The sequence below is a fragment of the Felis catus genome, chromosome B3, assembly GCF_018350175.1.
Source record: "Felis catus isolate Fca126 chromosome B3, F.catus_Fca126_mat1.0, whole genome shotgun sequence".
Lineage (NCBI taxonomy): Eukaryota > Metazoa > Chordata > Mammalia > Carnivora > Felidae > Felis > Felis catus.
Window position 1 is genome coordinate 72000132 of NC_058373.1, and position 15797 is coordinate 72015928.

Sequence of the window (15797 nt, forward strand, 5' to 3'; positions counted from 1 at the left end):
CTAGCAGGCTCAGTGGGTAGAGCATGTGACTCTTTTTTTTCCTTCCTTTTAAGTTTATTTATTTATTTTTAGAGGAGCAGAGAGAGAGAGAGGGAGAGAGAGAATCCCAAGCAGCCACTGCACCATCAGCATGGAGCCTAATGCAGGGCTCCAACTCAGGAGGTGTGAGATCATGACCTGAGCCAAAATCAAGAGTCAGGCACTTAACTGACTGAGCCACCCAGGCGCCCCAGCATGCAACTCTTAATCTTATGGTTGTGAGTTCAAGCCCCACATTGGGTGTGGAGCTTACTTAAAAAAAAAAAAAGTTTGCTCTCTCTTAAGACAGTCAAGTGGCTCTGTTTGCTGCTGCTGTTGCTGCTGCTGGTGGTTGCTACGGTTCTGCAGGTGTTTTTTGTTTTGTTTTTAGAGTCCCGGGTGTCAGCTCAGTTTACTGGGTCAATAAGCCAGAACCCTTTTGTAGAAATAAGAGAGAGTTGCTCCTCTAAGGGTAAATTTATAAAATGAATTAAACATTAGTGGGAAAATTTAATTAGAGCTTGGTCCAACTTTAACCATGATTACCGATAACCACCAGGTTTCACCTTTCCGGATGATTTTTTCTCCCCCAGATCAAAACAAGAATCTGTGTCTTAAAGTCACCCATCTGCTTCAGAAGCATAAGCAGGACGAAGAGATCCTCCAAAGTCAAGACCTAATTTCCCAGTCTCCTGACAGGCAGTCTGAACCAGCCACTCACCCAGCTCTATTGCAAGAGACCACTCAGGTAGAGGTAAGAGATGTTTAATCAAGCAAGTTCCCTGGACAGATGGATGCCTGGCATATATCCCTAGAAGAGATCAGAAAAGTAGCTGAAAAATCATGTCCTGATTGAGGATAGTATTGAGAAGGATGTGAGAAGGCTGAGAGCACAGATAGCTTCATGAGCTCTGCACATTTTCTCCACCCTTTACAGCTTATAACATCTAGAATGCTTTTTCCGATGAGGACTTGAAATGATCTGCTGAAGAGCAAACAGCCACCAGAGGTTGTGTAACTTATTGCTGCTACCGAGCATGCGGAAGTAGAGGAGAAAGCCCATTTGAAGTGACATAAGTCCTCTTTTACTTTTGGGAGTAGATTCCGCTGCTGGTATTTTGCTATTACCAACAACTGCTTTAATGAGAATCATTATTTCTGTGCCCATCATATTTATACTCCCTTTTACCAATGCTTTTCTCATGATAGCCATGTGAACCAGAAAACCAAGAAGAAAAGAAACTGTCCCAGCTGTTGAGTGAATTGCAAGTGTCGCACGCAGAGACCACACTGGAACTAGAAAAGACCAGAGACATGCTTATTCTCCAGCGCAAAATCAACGTGTGTTATCAGGTGCAAGAAAAGGTGGTACAGGAAGGGGCTAGATAAATGGGCACGTGAGGACCACACTGGGCATGAAGCGGGGCCCAAGTTTCCAGAGCTGTTGCAAGGGAATATGCTGCTCTGTGCAACACAGAGTGTGCTGTCCTTTGATGTACTTGAGGGCTCACACCAGCGCCATGGCACATTGGCAATAGAAACCGGTGAAGGGGCCAGCTAATGAAAATGGCAGGTATGAAGCTTCTGGGGTGAAATTTTCCCAGCATCATGAAGCTGTTATCCTATGGCACTGTTAGCACAACTGGTCCTAAAGGGGTCTGTGATGAACCCAAGACTTTTTCTTGTGGTTCAGTCTGCCCCGTGTAGGAGATAGTGGAGTCTCCTTTACCCAGCAAGTGCCACCTTTTTATCTGGGCTCTTTGGTGCTGGGTCACTGAGATAGAAAAGTTCAGACATTTTTTGTTTCTTTGTTTCAGGAGGAACTGGAGGCAGTGATGACAAAAGCCGATAATGAAAATAAAGATCATGAGGAAAAGCTGGAGAGGTTGAATCAACTGCTAGACCTCAAGAACGATCGTATCAATCAGCTGGAAGGTATTTTGAGAAGCCATGGCCTTCCAATATCCGGCAAGTCTTAGTCCTTTGTTCTTGTCTTGGACCTGCCACATAGCTAATGCCTGTGCTCCCTCTGTGCACCTGCCTGGAAGGCTGCCTCTTGTGTCTTGGAATGTAGTGCATGCCACCTCTCCTGTTCTTTATCCCATCATCTTTGGTGTTTTAATACATGGTTAGCAGCTTCTTTTCCTCCATCATGTCAGTGCCTTCCTCTGATTTCTCTGAAGAGTTTCAGTGGGGCCCAGCAATTGCTGAATCTGTTTTGAGAATTAAGAGCACATCACTGTTGGCCCTCACGGTGGCATAACACACTTCCTCTCTCAAGAGTGTTTCCACAACCCAGGCCTATCCAGAGCTTTATTACTCATCTTGCATCATCCTTTTCTGTGATTTCTCTCCAAAAGTCTGTAAATTCTTTGTTGCAGTTTGAGGATGTCGACATGACAGGGCAGCTGGCTGGACACTTGGGCAAATTTCATTGTGTGATACTTCCTATATTTAGTACAGTCACTGCTCACCAGGAGCTGGCTTCAGCCTCACATATCAAGAATATTGGCTTTGTTATTATACTCCATTTTGAGAGACCTGATTCACACTAACCAAATTCACCAAAGATTGATATTTAAACCAGATCGTTCATTTATTATTTTATGACAGAGTCTATTTCATTGCTGCCATGAGAATATTTGGAACTACTGTTCAGGGAAGCCCTCTCTCTGGAAATCAGTAAGCACGTTACTTAATGAGCACGGAACTAGAGTAAAGGGAGGTGGGTCATGCTGGGGCATGATTTATCCAGGCCAGGTGAGTCTGTTAAAAAGTCACTGCCATATAACAAAGGAAATCCTCCCCTTGGGTTGAAATCCTCATGTCTTTCAGATTCAGGATCTTTCTCCTGGGACAGTTCAGGATAAATACTCTTATCTACTTCTAAAGATTCATTTGCTTTAACTTACAGTTTTTTCATTACTGATAAGATCAAAGAGTTTTTCATATGTTTAGCAGTTATTCGTATTGTTTCTTCTGTGAATTGCCTGTTTCTGTCCTTTACCTGTTTCTTAATAGTATTTTATTCATTTGTAGAATTTCTTTATATGCTAAAATTATTAACCCTGGGTCATGTAATACAAAACTTTAAATATATTTTATTTTAGTTGTGTTAATCTTATCAATTAAGAAGCTATTAGTCTAATTTTTTTATTCCATTTATTTTGGGCAGGAAGACATTTTGATGTGTTCAAAATATTTTTATTCTACTACTTTAACTCTTAATATAGGACTTTCACCATTGATACCCTGTGACGATTCAAATACTCTCCAGTTTGAAGCAGATTGTGTATCAAATTTTCTGATTGGTTGGACATAGGAGGTAATGCACAGAATTGGTAGACTGTCTTACATATCTTTTGATCCCGTTGACAGTAGTTCAACCTCTTTCCAGTAAGTTTCCTCTGCAACTTTTTACTGCATTACTCTTTGACTTTAAGTGGATTTTTTTTTTTTTTGCCTTCTTATTATGAAAACAAACTTCTAACAGAATGAAAATTCCTGTGACTGATCTGGCTGGAGAATGGGAATACTTTCTTGGTGGAACCCAATGTAATGTAATAGGCACTATGACTATAATTCGGTATTCTCTTGATGGCCCGTATCCCAAATTTTTGGAAATGCTCATATTTTGTGTTTCAAGTACTTCTCTGTTGGAATTACCAATTAACTCAGAGGACCTTTCTGTAAGATAAAACAATGATATCTGCAGATGAAATTGTGCCTCCAGTGTTTTCCTGAGCTTAGGATTTACTCTCCAGTCATTTGTTCTGTACCTTATCTCCAAAGCAGGCCTTGGGTTATTTAGCCATCAGAATTCAAAGCTCCTACTTGTCATTCTATTTCTTTTCCTTTTGAATCACATGGTGTCTTGAAATAATCACAACTTGGAATTTCATCATGGTGTTTATTCTCCTTCCATCCAACTTATTTTACCCTGAGGAGGAGCTCTCTATGCTTTAATGGATAGGCAGTTTTCTTTTCCCTCTAGAACAGCTCAAAGATGTGGCTTACGGCACCCGACAGTTGTCATTATGTCTGCAAACACTGCCAGCCCATGGAGATGATGATGAAGCAGACATTTCTCTGCTGCATCAGAGTGAGAATCTTTTTGAACTGCACATCCACCAAGCCTTTCTGAAGTCTGCTGCCCTGGATCAGGCTGGAGACACTCAACCTACCACTTTCTGTACTTATTCCTTCTATGATTTTGAAACCCACTGTACCCCACTAGCTGTGGGGCCACAGCCCCTCTATGATTTCACCTCCCAGTATGTGGTAGAAACAGATTCTCTTTTTTTGAACTACCTTCATGGGGCTTCAGTCCGGCTTGATCTACACCAGGCTGTAGCCAGTGAGCACCACACGCTTGCAGCTGGATGGATTTACTTTGAGAGGGTGCTGGAGACTGTGGAGAGGGTCCATGGCTGTACCATACTTACTGGTAAGTGCTGCCGGCTTCCCACAGCTCCCAGGACTAATGCAGAGTTTCCCAAAGCCTATAGTTGGTCTTTTGGTCATTTCCCATTTTCTTCCTCTGCCTTGTTCTTAATCCTCACCACACCATCTGTGTCTTCCATGCGTTTCATACTTTCTGCTACCCAGGAGCTGGTGGAGAAGACTTCGGGGTGCTAGAATACTGGATGAGGCTGCGCTTCCCCATAGGATCCAGCCTACAGGCATGCAATAAGCGAAAGAAGGCTCAGGCCTACCTGTCAGCCAATGTGCTTGGTGCCTTGGAGGCCCAGGAAGATAAGGTGAGAAAAAAGGATGTGCCCATGTATCTCAGAGGAGCCTCAGCCAAGCAGTTCAGGAGAACAGCTCAGTCTTCCGCTCTCAATAAGTATTTGTTGAATGTGAATGAAGGAGAAAAACTGTGATGCCACAACTAATCCAGAACTCTTGTGGCTGTGATGCCACAACTCTTCCCTTGGTCAAGCTTGGGTTTGAAATGAAATCATACCCTCAGAGCTAGCTGCCTCTCCCTGCTGTGAACAAAATAGCTTCTCTGTTCCTTTCTCTAAGATAAGGCTTGAGTGCCAGCACCTCTTTCAAATAACTATCTTCCAGAGCCACTTTACAGGCAGGCGAATGTCATTAGGTTTCTCTGGGACCCAGTCAGGATTCTACAGCAGTTTAGGTCATAGCTCTTCCTCATCAAGGGTGCTGGGCTTCAGCCACAACAACTCTCTCAGGCCACCCTTTTCCTTCATCCAAGACCAACATCTTTCCAGTCCAGATTGGAGACCTGGAAGCATCAGAATGAGCTGCGGGTGGAAATCATCAGATGCTATGGCCTCCGGAGTCGGCGGCTGGGAACCCAGCCCAGTCCATACGTCATGTACCGCTTCTTCACCTTCTCTGACCATGACACTGCCATCATTCCAGCCAGTAACAATCCTCACTTTAGAGACCAGGCTCGATTCCCAGTGCTTGTGACCTCTGACCTGGATAAATATCTGAGGCGGGAGGCCCTGTCTGTCTACGTTTTTGATGATGAAGATGCAGAGCCTGGCTCGTACCTTGGCCAAGTCCAAGTGCCCTTGCTTCCTCTCGCACAAAACAAATCCATTAAAGGTGGGAGTTCAAGTCTATCGCATCTTTATGCTCTCTGCCCAGTATTGTCTTCCTGTCCTACTTTTCTTTGATTACTTGCTTGGAACAGTCTCTCTTTAAAAACCTGCTGAGGTGCGCCTGGGTGGCTCAGTCCAGTGAGAGACTACACTTCGGCTCAGGTCATGATCTCATGGTTTGTGAGTTCGAGCCCCTCATCGGGCTCTGTGCTGACAGCTCAGAGCCTGGAGCCTGCTTCAGATTCTGTGTCTCCCTCTCTCTCTGCCCCTCCCCCACTCATGCTCTGTCCCTCTCTGTCTCAGAAATAAATAAATAAATAAAATAAAAAATAAAAAAAATAAAAATAAAAAATAAAAAAATAAAAAAAAACCTCCTGAGAGGATTTTAGAGTATTGTCAAGAGCAACAGAGCAGAAGACTCAGATCCCCACTAATCCTATAGAAACATTGCTTCTTCTGCTTCTTTTTAGCAACAAAAGCAAGATTCTTAAGTGGGTAGACCCACCAACCTAAAGTCCATGCGTCCGTCTCTAACAAATCTTTTCTGACTCGATCGTGCTTCTCAGGATTTATGTTTACTTAAGGCCTGTTGTCTCTCAGCACATGAGAGTGGATATCAGATTATAAACTGTGTCCTTAATACTCTCTCGTAATTCCCTTGCTTCTTTTAAACACAAGTTAGACTTTCATGCCATGCCATAGAAAAGGTAAATTTCTTGGATCTCTCCCCCCAATACAGAACTGAGGTGAACTTAGGAAAGGTCACTTCTCTGGTTGCAGTACTGGGGGGAGGATGAGGCAGGGATGTCTGTGCTCCCATTGTGAAGTAGGGATGGGTATAGCTAGTACCAGCTACGTTTAACAAGCTTCTGGATATTCTAGAAAATGTGTGAGTCCTCCCTCCTTCCAGTACTACAAGAGCTGAAAGAAAGAAAGAAAGAGAAAGAAAGAAAGAAAGGAAGAAACGAAAAGCTGATACTTTTGCTTATAATTTATCTTTTGCCAAAGGAAGAGGCAATATGAGCCATCTGTTAAAGTAATCAGTGTTACAAATCAGAAGCCTGGCATTTGGAAATAGCGATTTTGCTGAAGTTTTCTTGGCTTTTGTTACTGTAGAAATAGGGACCACTTGAGTGTAGATAATGGTTTCTTTGGTATGCTTAAGGCCTGGCAAGCATTTGGTAATAGTAATAATGTAGTCATGTTTATTGGCTAGGTGACTGAGGACAAGCAAGCTATACCTCTCCATACGTCTTTTGACTATCCCTTCCTGAAACCTGGAGACTCCCATCTTCCACTACAAATATTCTAAGTGAATATTAGAAGTAAACATTCTAAGAGAATATTAATATTCACTGCTATTTTATGTTACTTCTGAGTGTATTATCACCATGGATGTTAATTCATGACAAGCAAATTATGGTAAAATTCAAAATGGGGAATGGATAAGGTGCTGATAAATACTCACTTGTCTACTTCATATGATCAGATCTTATTAATGTCTGTGTGTGTCTCAGGTGATTTTAACCTCACAGACCCTGCGGGGAACCCCAATGGATTTGTTGAGATGCAATTGGACTGGAAATCTTTCTACCTACCCCCAGAGAGCTTCCTGAAACCAGAAACTCAGCCTGAGGAGAATACCACGAAGGACAGTTTAGAGATCTCATCTGAAGAGGAAAAAGCTTCCTTTCTCCCCCAGGTAGCAGATCTCCACCAATCCTGTGAAACATATTTGAAGAAGATGGTATTAAAATTGTAGTAAAAGAAATGCCTTCCATGAATGTCAGGTGTTCAGCAAACTTATTCTGCATCCCTCGCAATGTCATGAGCCACCTACTGATGGAGAAGGATCCTGGGTTTTATTACAGGGAGGAAAGAAAGATGGCATCTCTCAGCTCTGTGGCAGGCGAGGAATGAAGTCTAATGCTAGCTCACAAATCCCTTTCTTGAGTATCAAGGCTGTTAAACTCTCATCTAGTAAGGCTGTCTCTGATACTTCTGTTTAGGACCTGATGGCATTTGGTGAGATTCCCATTGAAGCTGGCCAGTATCAAGCTAAGAGAAAACCTCCACAGGTGGGAGAAAGAAAGGAAAGGGAACACCAGGTTGCAAGCTACTCAAGAAGAAAACATGGTAAACGAACAAGCATCCAAGGAAAGAACAGAATGGAGTATCTTAGTCGTAACATCTTAACTGGAAATACACTACAAGTAAGGCCTTAGAAACCCTGCAGAATTAAAATATGAGTTGTAGTGTCCCCAGAGATACTATTCTCAAGTAGAAGCAGACACCCAAGATAAGCAATTATCGTGGCTTTTTGTGGCTAACATGTGTTTCCTCAAACACAAGTAGTTTAATAAAACTCTGAAGTGTTCACTTCATTTCATTGTAATTTAGTTCAGCAGCTTATGGACTCTGCAATTTATGCTTAGAATTTTAGCAGTCCACCTCAACTGTAGTGAAAGTAAGCTAAAGAACAAGTATTTATTGAACACCTACTATATGCTTGATACTGTCTTTTCTTCATAGGAAGCTGGATTAAAGTTACTATGTAGCACCTAAAAATATATATAGGAGATTGTAAATATATATTATTATATGGTTAAATATTATATATTGTTATATTACAATCATGTTGTATGAGTTGTGTAATTGTATTAACATATAATTACTATTTTGTGAAATTATTATATACACAACTGACCCTTGAACAACATGGACTTGAGCTGTAACACATCCCTGTTTTTTTCAGTAAACACAGTATTGCAAATGTATTTTCTCTTTCTTACGATTTTCTTAATAGCATTTTCTTTTCTCTAGCTTCCTTTATTGTGAGAGTATAGTATATAATATATATAGGATGTATTAGTCGACTATTTATGTTATTGGTAAGTTTTCTGGTCAACAGTGGACTATTAGTAGTTAATTTTGGGAGGGACAGTCAAAAGTTATACACAGATTTTTGGTGCCCCAAACCCTCGTGTTGTTCAAGGGCCAACTGTAATTATAATTGTCTTTATTCTGAAGCAGGTGAAGTACACTGAATGGAAGTTCTCAGGGCTCAAGAGCTCCATAGATGATGGTTTGAAAAATCAGCAAAAGGAAGAGAAAATTACATCATCCCATTCAGTACCAATGCAGAAAGAAGCCCTGAATCCTGTAAATGGTATTGTCCATTTGTTTGTATGTTTTAATGGCATTGTCTTTTTAAAATCTAATTTCCTATTTAATCATTGGGTTATTTTATCAAGCCTGTATTTACTACCCGCCCCCCCCCCCAATCTTGCATTGCTAAACTTTTCATGGAAAATTAGTATTGAACACTCTAAGCTTAGTTTTATGTTACAAGTGTGCTGGTTAGGCCAATGAAGGCTGGAATTTTTTTTTTTTCAACGTTTATTTATTTTTGGGACAGAGAGAGACAGAGCGTGAACGGGGGAGGGGCAGAGAGAGAGGGAGACACAGAATCAGAAACAGGCTCCAGGCTCTGAGCCATCAGCCCAGAGCCTGACGCAGGGCTCAAACTCACGGACCACGAGATCGTGACCTGGCTGAAGTCGGACGCTTAACCGACTGCGCCACCCAGGCGCCCCAAAGGCTGGAATTTTTAAAGCTAGTTTGCTTGCCAGTTTAGTTACCTAACAAGTATATCTTGTGAATTATGGTTACAAAGAAATAGAAGGAGTGTGGTTGGCTCATTTGTGATGTTGATCCAAAATGTTTTAAATTAAGGCAAGGCTTTTTTGTGTTACAATGCAAGGTAGACATGATTTCAGGTTATAGTATTGGCCAACTAGATAATTCAGACCAACTCTCATTGATGACATCTAAAATGCTGAAGTGAATATATTTTCTCAAGATCTTAACGTTTCTTAAAAGCATTATATAGTCAATAAGAAGAGAGGGAAGAATTACCTAGCCTTGACGAGGGAGATGATTGAAGCTCAGGGAAGTGAGCTGAAACTCCTGTAGCCCTGGGATGTTGTCAGTCTAGAGAAAGCAGTGGACAGACAGAACCATGCTTTTGGTGGACTTTTGGGACAGGGAAATGGGATGCAGTCTCAGTCTGCTGTCTGCCAGCATAGGCAGATGTCTGCTCAGGGCAGAAGTTCCTACTTTGGTCCAGGACCCAGAAGGCAGCACCGTCTGAGCCTCTGAATGGCGAGGCTGAGAGGAAGAACTGTGGTTTAGGCACTTGCAGGCCTAGAGACACAGGGCTGATCAGTGACCACCAGGACTCCAGATACTGGAATTATCAGACATGGCCTGGGCAAGAGCTGTGGTTATCGGCTTCGTGGAGATAAAAGCTGAACTTTAAAATTGCAACAAAGAACTGGAGCTATGAAAACATTAAGGTTGTAAGTTTTTAAAAACATTTTGTTTTAAAATAATTTCGGGGCTCCTGGGTGTCTCAGTTGGTTGGGCAACCGACTTTGGCTTAGGTCATAATCTCGCAGCTTGTGAGTTCAAGCCCCGCATTGGGCTCTGTGCTGACAGCTCAGAGCCTGGAGCCTGCTTCGGACTCTGTATCTCCCTCTCTCTGCCCCTCCCTCGCTTGTGCTATCTCTCTCTCTCTCTCTCTCTCTCTCTCAAAAATAAATAAACATTAAATTTTTAAAAAATAAAATAATTTCAAACTTACATAAGAGCTGCATGACAAATTCATCAACTTTTAGCATTTTCCCACTTACTGCTTTGTCATTTTTTCTGAAGCATTTGAGAACAAGTTGTACATCTCATGCCCCCTTACTTCTGTGTATTTCAGTAAGGAAATTATATGAACAGTAGAGTTATCAAGCATGCAGTCTTAACATGGACACATATTACCTCATGTCCAGTCCATTTTCAGAATTTTCTAGTTGTCCCAATAAGGTCCATTATCAGTTCTTTTAACCTTTATCTAACCCAGGATCATACATTGCATTTAGTCATTACTCTTTGGTTTCCTTTAATCTGGAACGGTTCCTTGTCTTCACCTTTCCTGATACTGACATTTTTGAAGAGTATAAATGAGCAGTTCTGTAGAGTGTTCCTCAATTTGGATTTGTCTGATGTTTCTTTGTAATTAGATTCAGGTTATGAACTTTTTACAAGAGTACCACAAAAGTGATATTATGTCCTTCTCAATGCATCACATCGGGGGATACATGATGTCTGTCCCATTATTATGATGTTGTGTTAATTTTTATCACTTGGTTAAGAAAGCATCTGCCAGGTTTTTAATCATAAAGTTAATAATTTTTGCCTTTGTAATTATTAAGTAATTTGTGAGACGTTATTTTGAGACTACATAAATACGTTATTCCTCATCAAATTTAACTTAATAATTTTGGTATTGATTTGTGGGGGGGGTTGTCTGAATCACAAAATGTTTACAAAATACATTGCATATTTGGAAATGAATCAATAGAAATTATAGAACTGCTCAATATAGAAATTTATGGAGGAATAGATGGGTTGAAAATAGATTTTAAAAAAAGAAAACAGATTAGATACAACTGAAGTGAGAATTGGTAAAGATAACTAGAATAAAACAAGGAGAGATAACAAGATGGAAAATACAAAAGAGAAGACAGACATAAAGGATAAAATGAGGAGGTCTAAGCAATGTTCAATTAGATATGGAAGAGGAAGGAGGCAGAAGTAATATTTAAAGTGATAATGATTTAGTTTTCTAGAACTAGTGAAAGATATTAGCATTGAATGAAATGAAGCTCAAGTAGGATAAGTTTTAAAAAAAATCCAGATCTGGGGCACCTAGAAAATGGGACTCTTGATCTTGGGGTGTGGGTTTGAGCCCCACATTGGGTGTAGAGATTACTTAAAAATTAAAATTAAAAAAATCTACATCTAAACATATCCTACATAATAAAAATGCAAAAATAAAATCAAATAGAAAATGTTAAAAGTATCCATTTGGGGCACCTGGGTAGCTCAGTCAGTTTAACATCTGACTCTTGATTTCAGCTCTTGTCATAATCTCATGGGTTCATAAGTTTGAACCCCATGTTGGGCTCTGTGCTGACAGTGTGGAGCCTACTCGGGATTCTCTCTCTCGCCTTCTCTCTCTCTCTCTGCCCCTCCCCCACACTCTCACTCACTCTCTATCTCTCTCAAAATAAATAAATAAACTTAAAAAAAAAGTGCATCCATTTGAAAGAAAAAGATTGCCATGGTCCATTGATAATATGGACAACTGACTTGTCAATAGCTACAACTATAGTCAGAAACCAGTGGCTTCAATATGCCAAAGGGAAATAACTGCCAACAAAGAATTCTCCACAAAACAAAAATGCTCTTCCAGAATGAAAACAGAATAGACATTTAAAGACAAACCAAAATGGATGGCTTGCTTTCAAGCTGCATTTTAAGGTTGTCCTTTAGGCTCAAGGAAAATTATCTCAGAAGGAAGCACAAAGGTGTAACAAACCAGGAAAAGCAAAGAATATGAGTTAGTTTACATTACTATATAAAGCAAAAATATCAGCTTGTGGGGTTAAAATACATTTAAATTTAAATATATAATGTAGTAGGTTCAACGGTAGCCCCACAAAAGGTATGTCCATGTCCTGAACCCCAGGATTTGTAACTGTTACCTGATTTGAAAAAAGATTTTTTGCAGATGTACTTAAGTTAAAGATCTTGAGATGTAGAGATCAGCTTGGATTATGTGAGTGCACACACAGAGAGACACATGCAGAAAAGAAGGCAGTGTAACCACAGAGGCAGAGATTGAAATGATGTGGCCACAAGCCAAAGAATGCCTGGAGCCACCAGAAGCTAGAAAAGGCAAGGGAAGAAAAGGAAAAATGTCCTCTAGAACCTTTGGAGTGAGCATAGACTTCCCAATACCTTGATTTTGAACTTCTGACCTCCAGCACTAAGAGATAGATTTCCAGTTTTATTTCTTTCTTTTCTTTTCTTTTCTTTTCTTTTCTTTTCTTTTCTTTCTTTTCTTTCTTTTTTTTTTTTTTACTTTTTTTCATGATACTGGAGAGATGGACATTTCATCCAGACCAAGTTTAAATGACTTGTACGTGTTTTCTGTAAGCCAGAGGCAAAACCAAAGCTAAAATAACATTTGGCACAACTAATATTACTTGAAAAAGCTCATAGAAAATTCACCATCACCTTAAAGATCAATCACTTTATTATAGAATGAATGACTCTACAGAAAAGAGACCTAAAGGATAAAATGAGAGGATCTAAGCTATGTTTAATCAAACGTAGGAGAAGATAAAGAAGGGAGACCGAGGCAATGTTTAAAGTGATATGTGAAATTCACATCTGCATTCAGAAAATGAAACCATGAGAAGAAGGACTATTTTTTCTGGCCTCTCAGTTGTTACCTTCAATAGTGAGTTGTGGATTGCTTTCTTTAATGACCTTCAGGAGCTTCTGGATTTGAGCATCGGATTCATCAGTCTTCAACCTGAGTGTCCAGAGGGGGCAATTTTGAAGTTTCAAGGCTTCACACAGCATCTATACTCCACTATACTCCCAGGGAACTCTGGCCCAGGTCTAGCATGATCAGGTTCTGTTGCTTTTGAGGGTAGACAAGAGGTCTCACAACTGAAAGAAGTGATGGCACATCCCCACAACCACAGAAATCTCAGATTACATGGTGGTTTCTTCAAAGCCTTACAAAGAACTGTAGTAGTTACTATGTGAGTCAGTAACATACTTGGCTAACATACAAGCTAACATACTTGGCTTGATTTTTGTTGCAGAAACTTTGATAGGTGATTGCAGCCATCACTGGATATGTTGCAGCACCATAGCACCAGAGTATGTAATTTATGTTGGGGTAACTCAAGCCCTCACATAGAAGTTTCATCCCATAGGTGTCCCAGCATAGGTGTGTCAGCCTCTGGTTGATGCTCAGAGCACAAAAGAGCTTCTTGCCACAGGTTACTGTGAGGTGACATTCTCCTGTGACAACCTCTGCAGGAAACACTTTAGGTATCTCTAAATTGTGTACAGCAAATTGACACGCTTATCCGAAAGCTCATTTGTTTTGAGGTTCAAGCATGCCGTAGATTGGTTGATTTCAAGAAGGAGAAACCAGCTCATGGATGAATGGTGGAATAGTAAGAAACCAACCTGATATAGTATGGATTACATTTTAGGTGTCTCAAGACCACACACAATAGGAAAGCGTATCATTTTGGTCATTTCTGTGAGTGACCAGATGCATTGGATCTCATGGCCAGCAAAGGCAAGACAGAAGTTCCAATAAGCAGCAGCTAGAGAAATATTTTTGAGGACCACTTTCTGGAGATTACAGGTAGCATACGTTTTTCACAGAGAATCCTTGTTGGTGAGGTACTAAGGAAGATCTGACTGATGTCCAGAAATATCAGATTCTCACTTGAGCCATACATGAAACAAAAGTCCATCCATAAAGGAGGCAATTGTCGATGATTCTGGGACCTCTGAACCTGAGCATCTGATTCTGATGCAGTGTCATTCTCCAGGAATACCTTCTATAGCAAAATTTTCTACAAGTTTTGGCAATGCTTAAGGTGGAATGTAAGCATGATGTCCATTTTATTTTTCAAATGCAGTGACATTTCCTTGATGTGGGCAATTGCATCCTTTACAAGCTGTTCTTCCTGAGATTCAAAAAGACAGTACAAAACCATCTCCTTCATTGAGCAGAAGGGTTTATTCTCATCTGACTGTGCTTTGCATTTCAGTAAGTTCCATTTGACTTTCATTGACATTCGGGAGTCAAAAGCTGTCTTCAGTCCCATGCCTCTCTTTTCTTTGAATGGCTGACTAAAAAGTTACCCAACTTGGGTCAGGTTGGCATTCTTTAGTCTTTATTGAAGAACAGCTTCTGCACATTACATTTTTTTTTATTTTTAAAGTTTATTTATTTATTTTGAGAGAGTAAGTGGGGGAGGGCAGAAAGAGGGGGTGGGGGAGAATCCCAAGCAGGCTCCACACTGTCAGCGTGGAGCCTGATGTGGGGCTTGAACTCACAAACTGTGAGATCATGACCTGAGCCATAATCAAGAGTCAGACGCTGAACTGACCAAGCCACCCACACACCCCAACTTCTGCACATTCCTAATGTCCCACCTGAGGCTTTCCCTGTCTTCTTCCTCCTTGCTCTCCTGTACATAGAACATGGTGACAAGAAACTTTTGGACACTGAGTTCAATGAAGGAGTAGCAGCCCTTACAGTCTTTGCCCTCCTGGAAGATACTTTTCCAGGAAAGGATAGAGGTTAGATTTTTTTTTTTAATTTTTAATGTTTGTTTATATTTGAGACAGAGAGAGACAGAGCATGAACAGGGGAGGGTCAGAGAGAGAGGGAGACACAGAATCTGAAGCAGGCTCCAGGCTCTGAGCTGTCAGCACAGAGCCCGACGCGGGGCTCGAACTCACGGACCGCGAGATCATGACCTGAGCCGAAGTCGGACGCCCAACCGACTGAGCCACCCAGGCGCCCTGAGGTTAGATTTTTTTTTGATGCAAGTCTCCAAAGGTCTTCCCCATCGAAGATGTTTGCGTCCACATGCCCTCAGCAGCTAGAAGACACAGACCTTTTATTGGAGCTTGGAGGTACTGACTGGGACAACTGTCAGGTACCTGTATGAACTGGCTGCAAAGGAAACACAGAAACAGAAATGTGGTGGTTTGACAAGTCAGAACAGGATCCTCCCCCTTCTCCATCTACAGTTTCAGACAAGTGCAGATGATCCAGCACATGGCAGGAGACAAGCTCATGTGGAACAAGGTGGCATGGCACCTCATCAAGTCACAAGCTCACAGCACTTGATTTTTATTCTCAAAGTATTTCAGTAAATATGCCTTCTTGTCCAGGTATAAGAATCCCTCCATTTCTATGAAGAGGGATTGATCAGCCAAGAGTCTGCACTCTCTCAAGGTGCCGGGTCATGTGGTGATGAGTAAAGTGGCCTTGGGTAACATTGTTCTCTTCAGCAAACTACCCAAGAAGATGGGCACTGGCTTCCACTTCTTCCAGTTGCCCTATGTCATGGATAAGTGCCCCTGAGGAGACTCTCAGTCACTGAAGTCAGTGATGATTAACAGGATTTTCTGCTCTTGGGCTACAGTCCTGGAATGACCTCCTGCAATCCAGGCTAGTCCTTGGAGACCAGTTCTAAAAAAGTGTACAACCTATTGTGGTTGAGTTCTTTGTAGTTGAGATAGAAGGCAGAATTGAAT

At 41.1% G+C, this 15797-nt stretch overlaps 1 protein-coding gene across 1 annotated transcript in view; it reads left to right on the forward strand.

Moving 5' to 3' along the window:
* Positions 1-15797, forward strand: part of RPGRIP1 (RPGR interacting protein 1) — an 89027-nt gene that overhangs the window by 42591 nt on the left and 30639 nt on the right. The window contains exons 12-20 of the mRNA XM_019832776.3: positions 612-772; positions 1228-1371; positions 1836-1986; positions 4013-4465; positions 4627-4778; positions 5256-5598; positions 7112-7296; positions 7604-7807; positions 8625-8763. Coding sequence (XP_019688335.3) covers positions 612-772; positions 1228-1371; positions 1836-1986; positions 4013-4465; positions 4627-4778; positions 5256-5598; positions 7112-7296; positions 7604-7807; positions 8625-8763 — 1932 coding nt within the window. The remainder of the gene's footprint in view (positions 1-611; positions 773-1227; positions 1372-1835; positions 1987-4012; positions 4466-4626; positions 4779-5255; positions 5599-7111; positions 7297-7603; positions 7808-8624; positions 8764-15797) is intronic.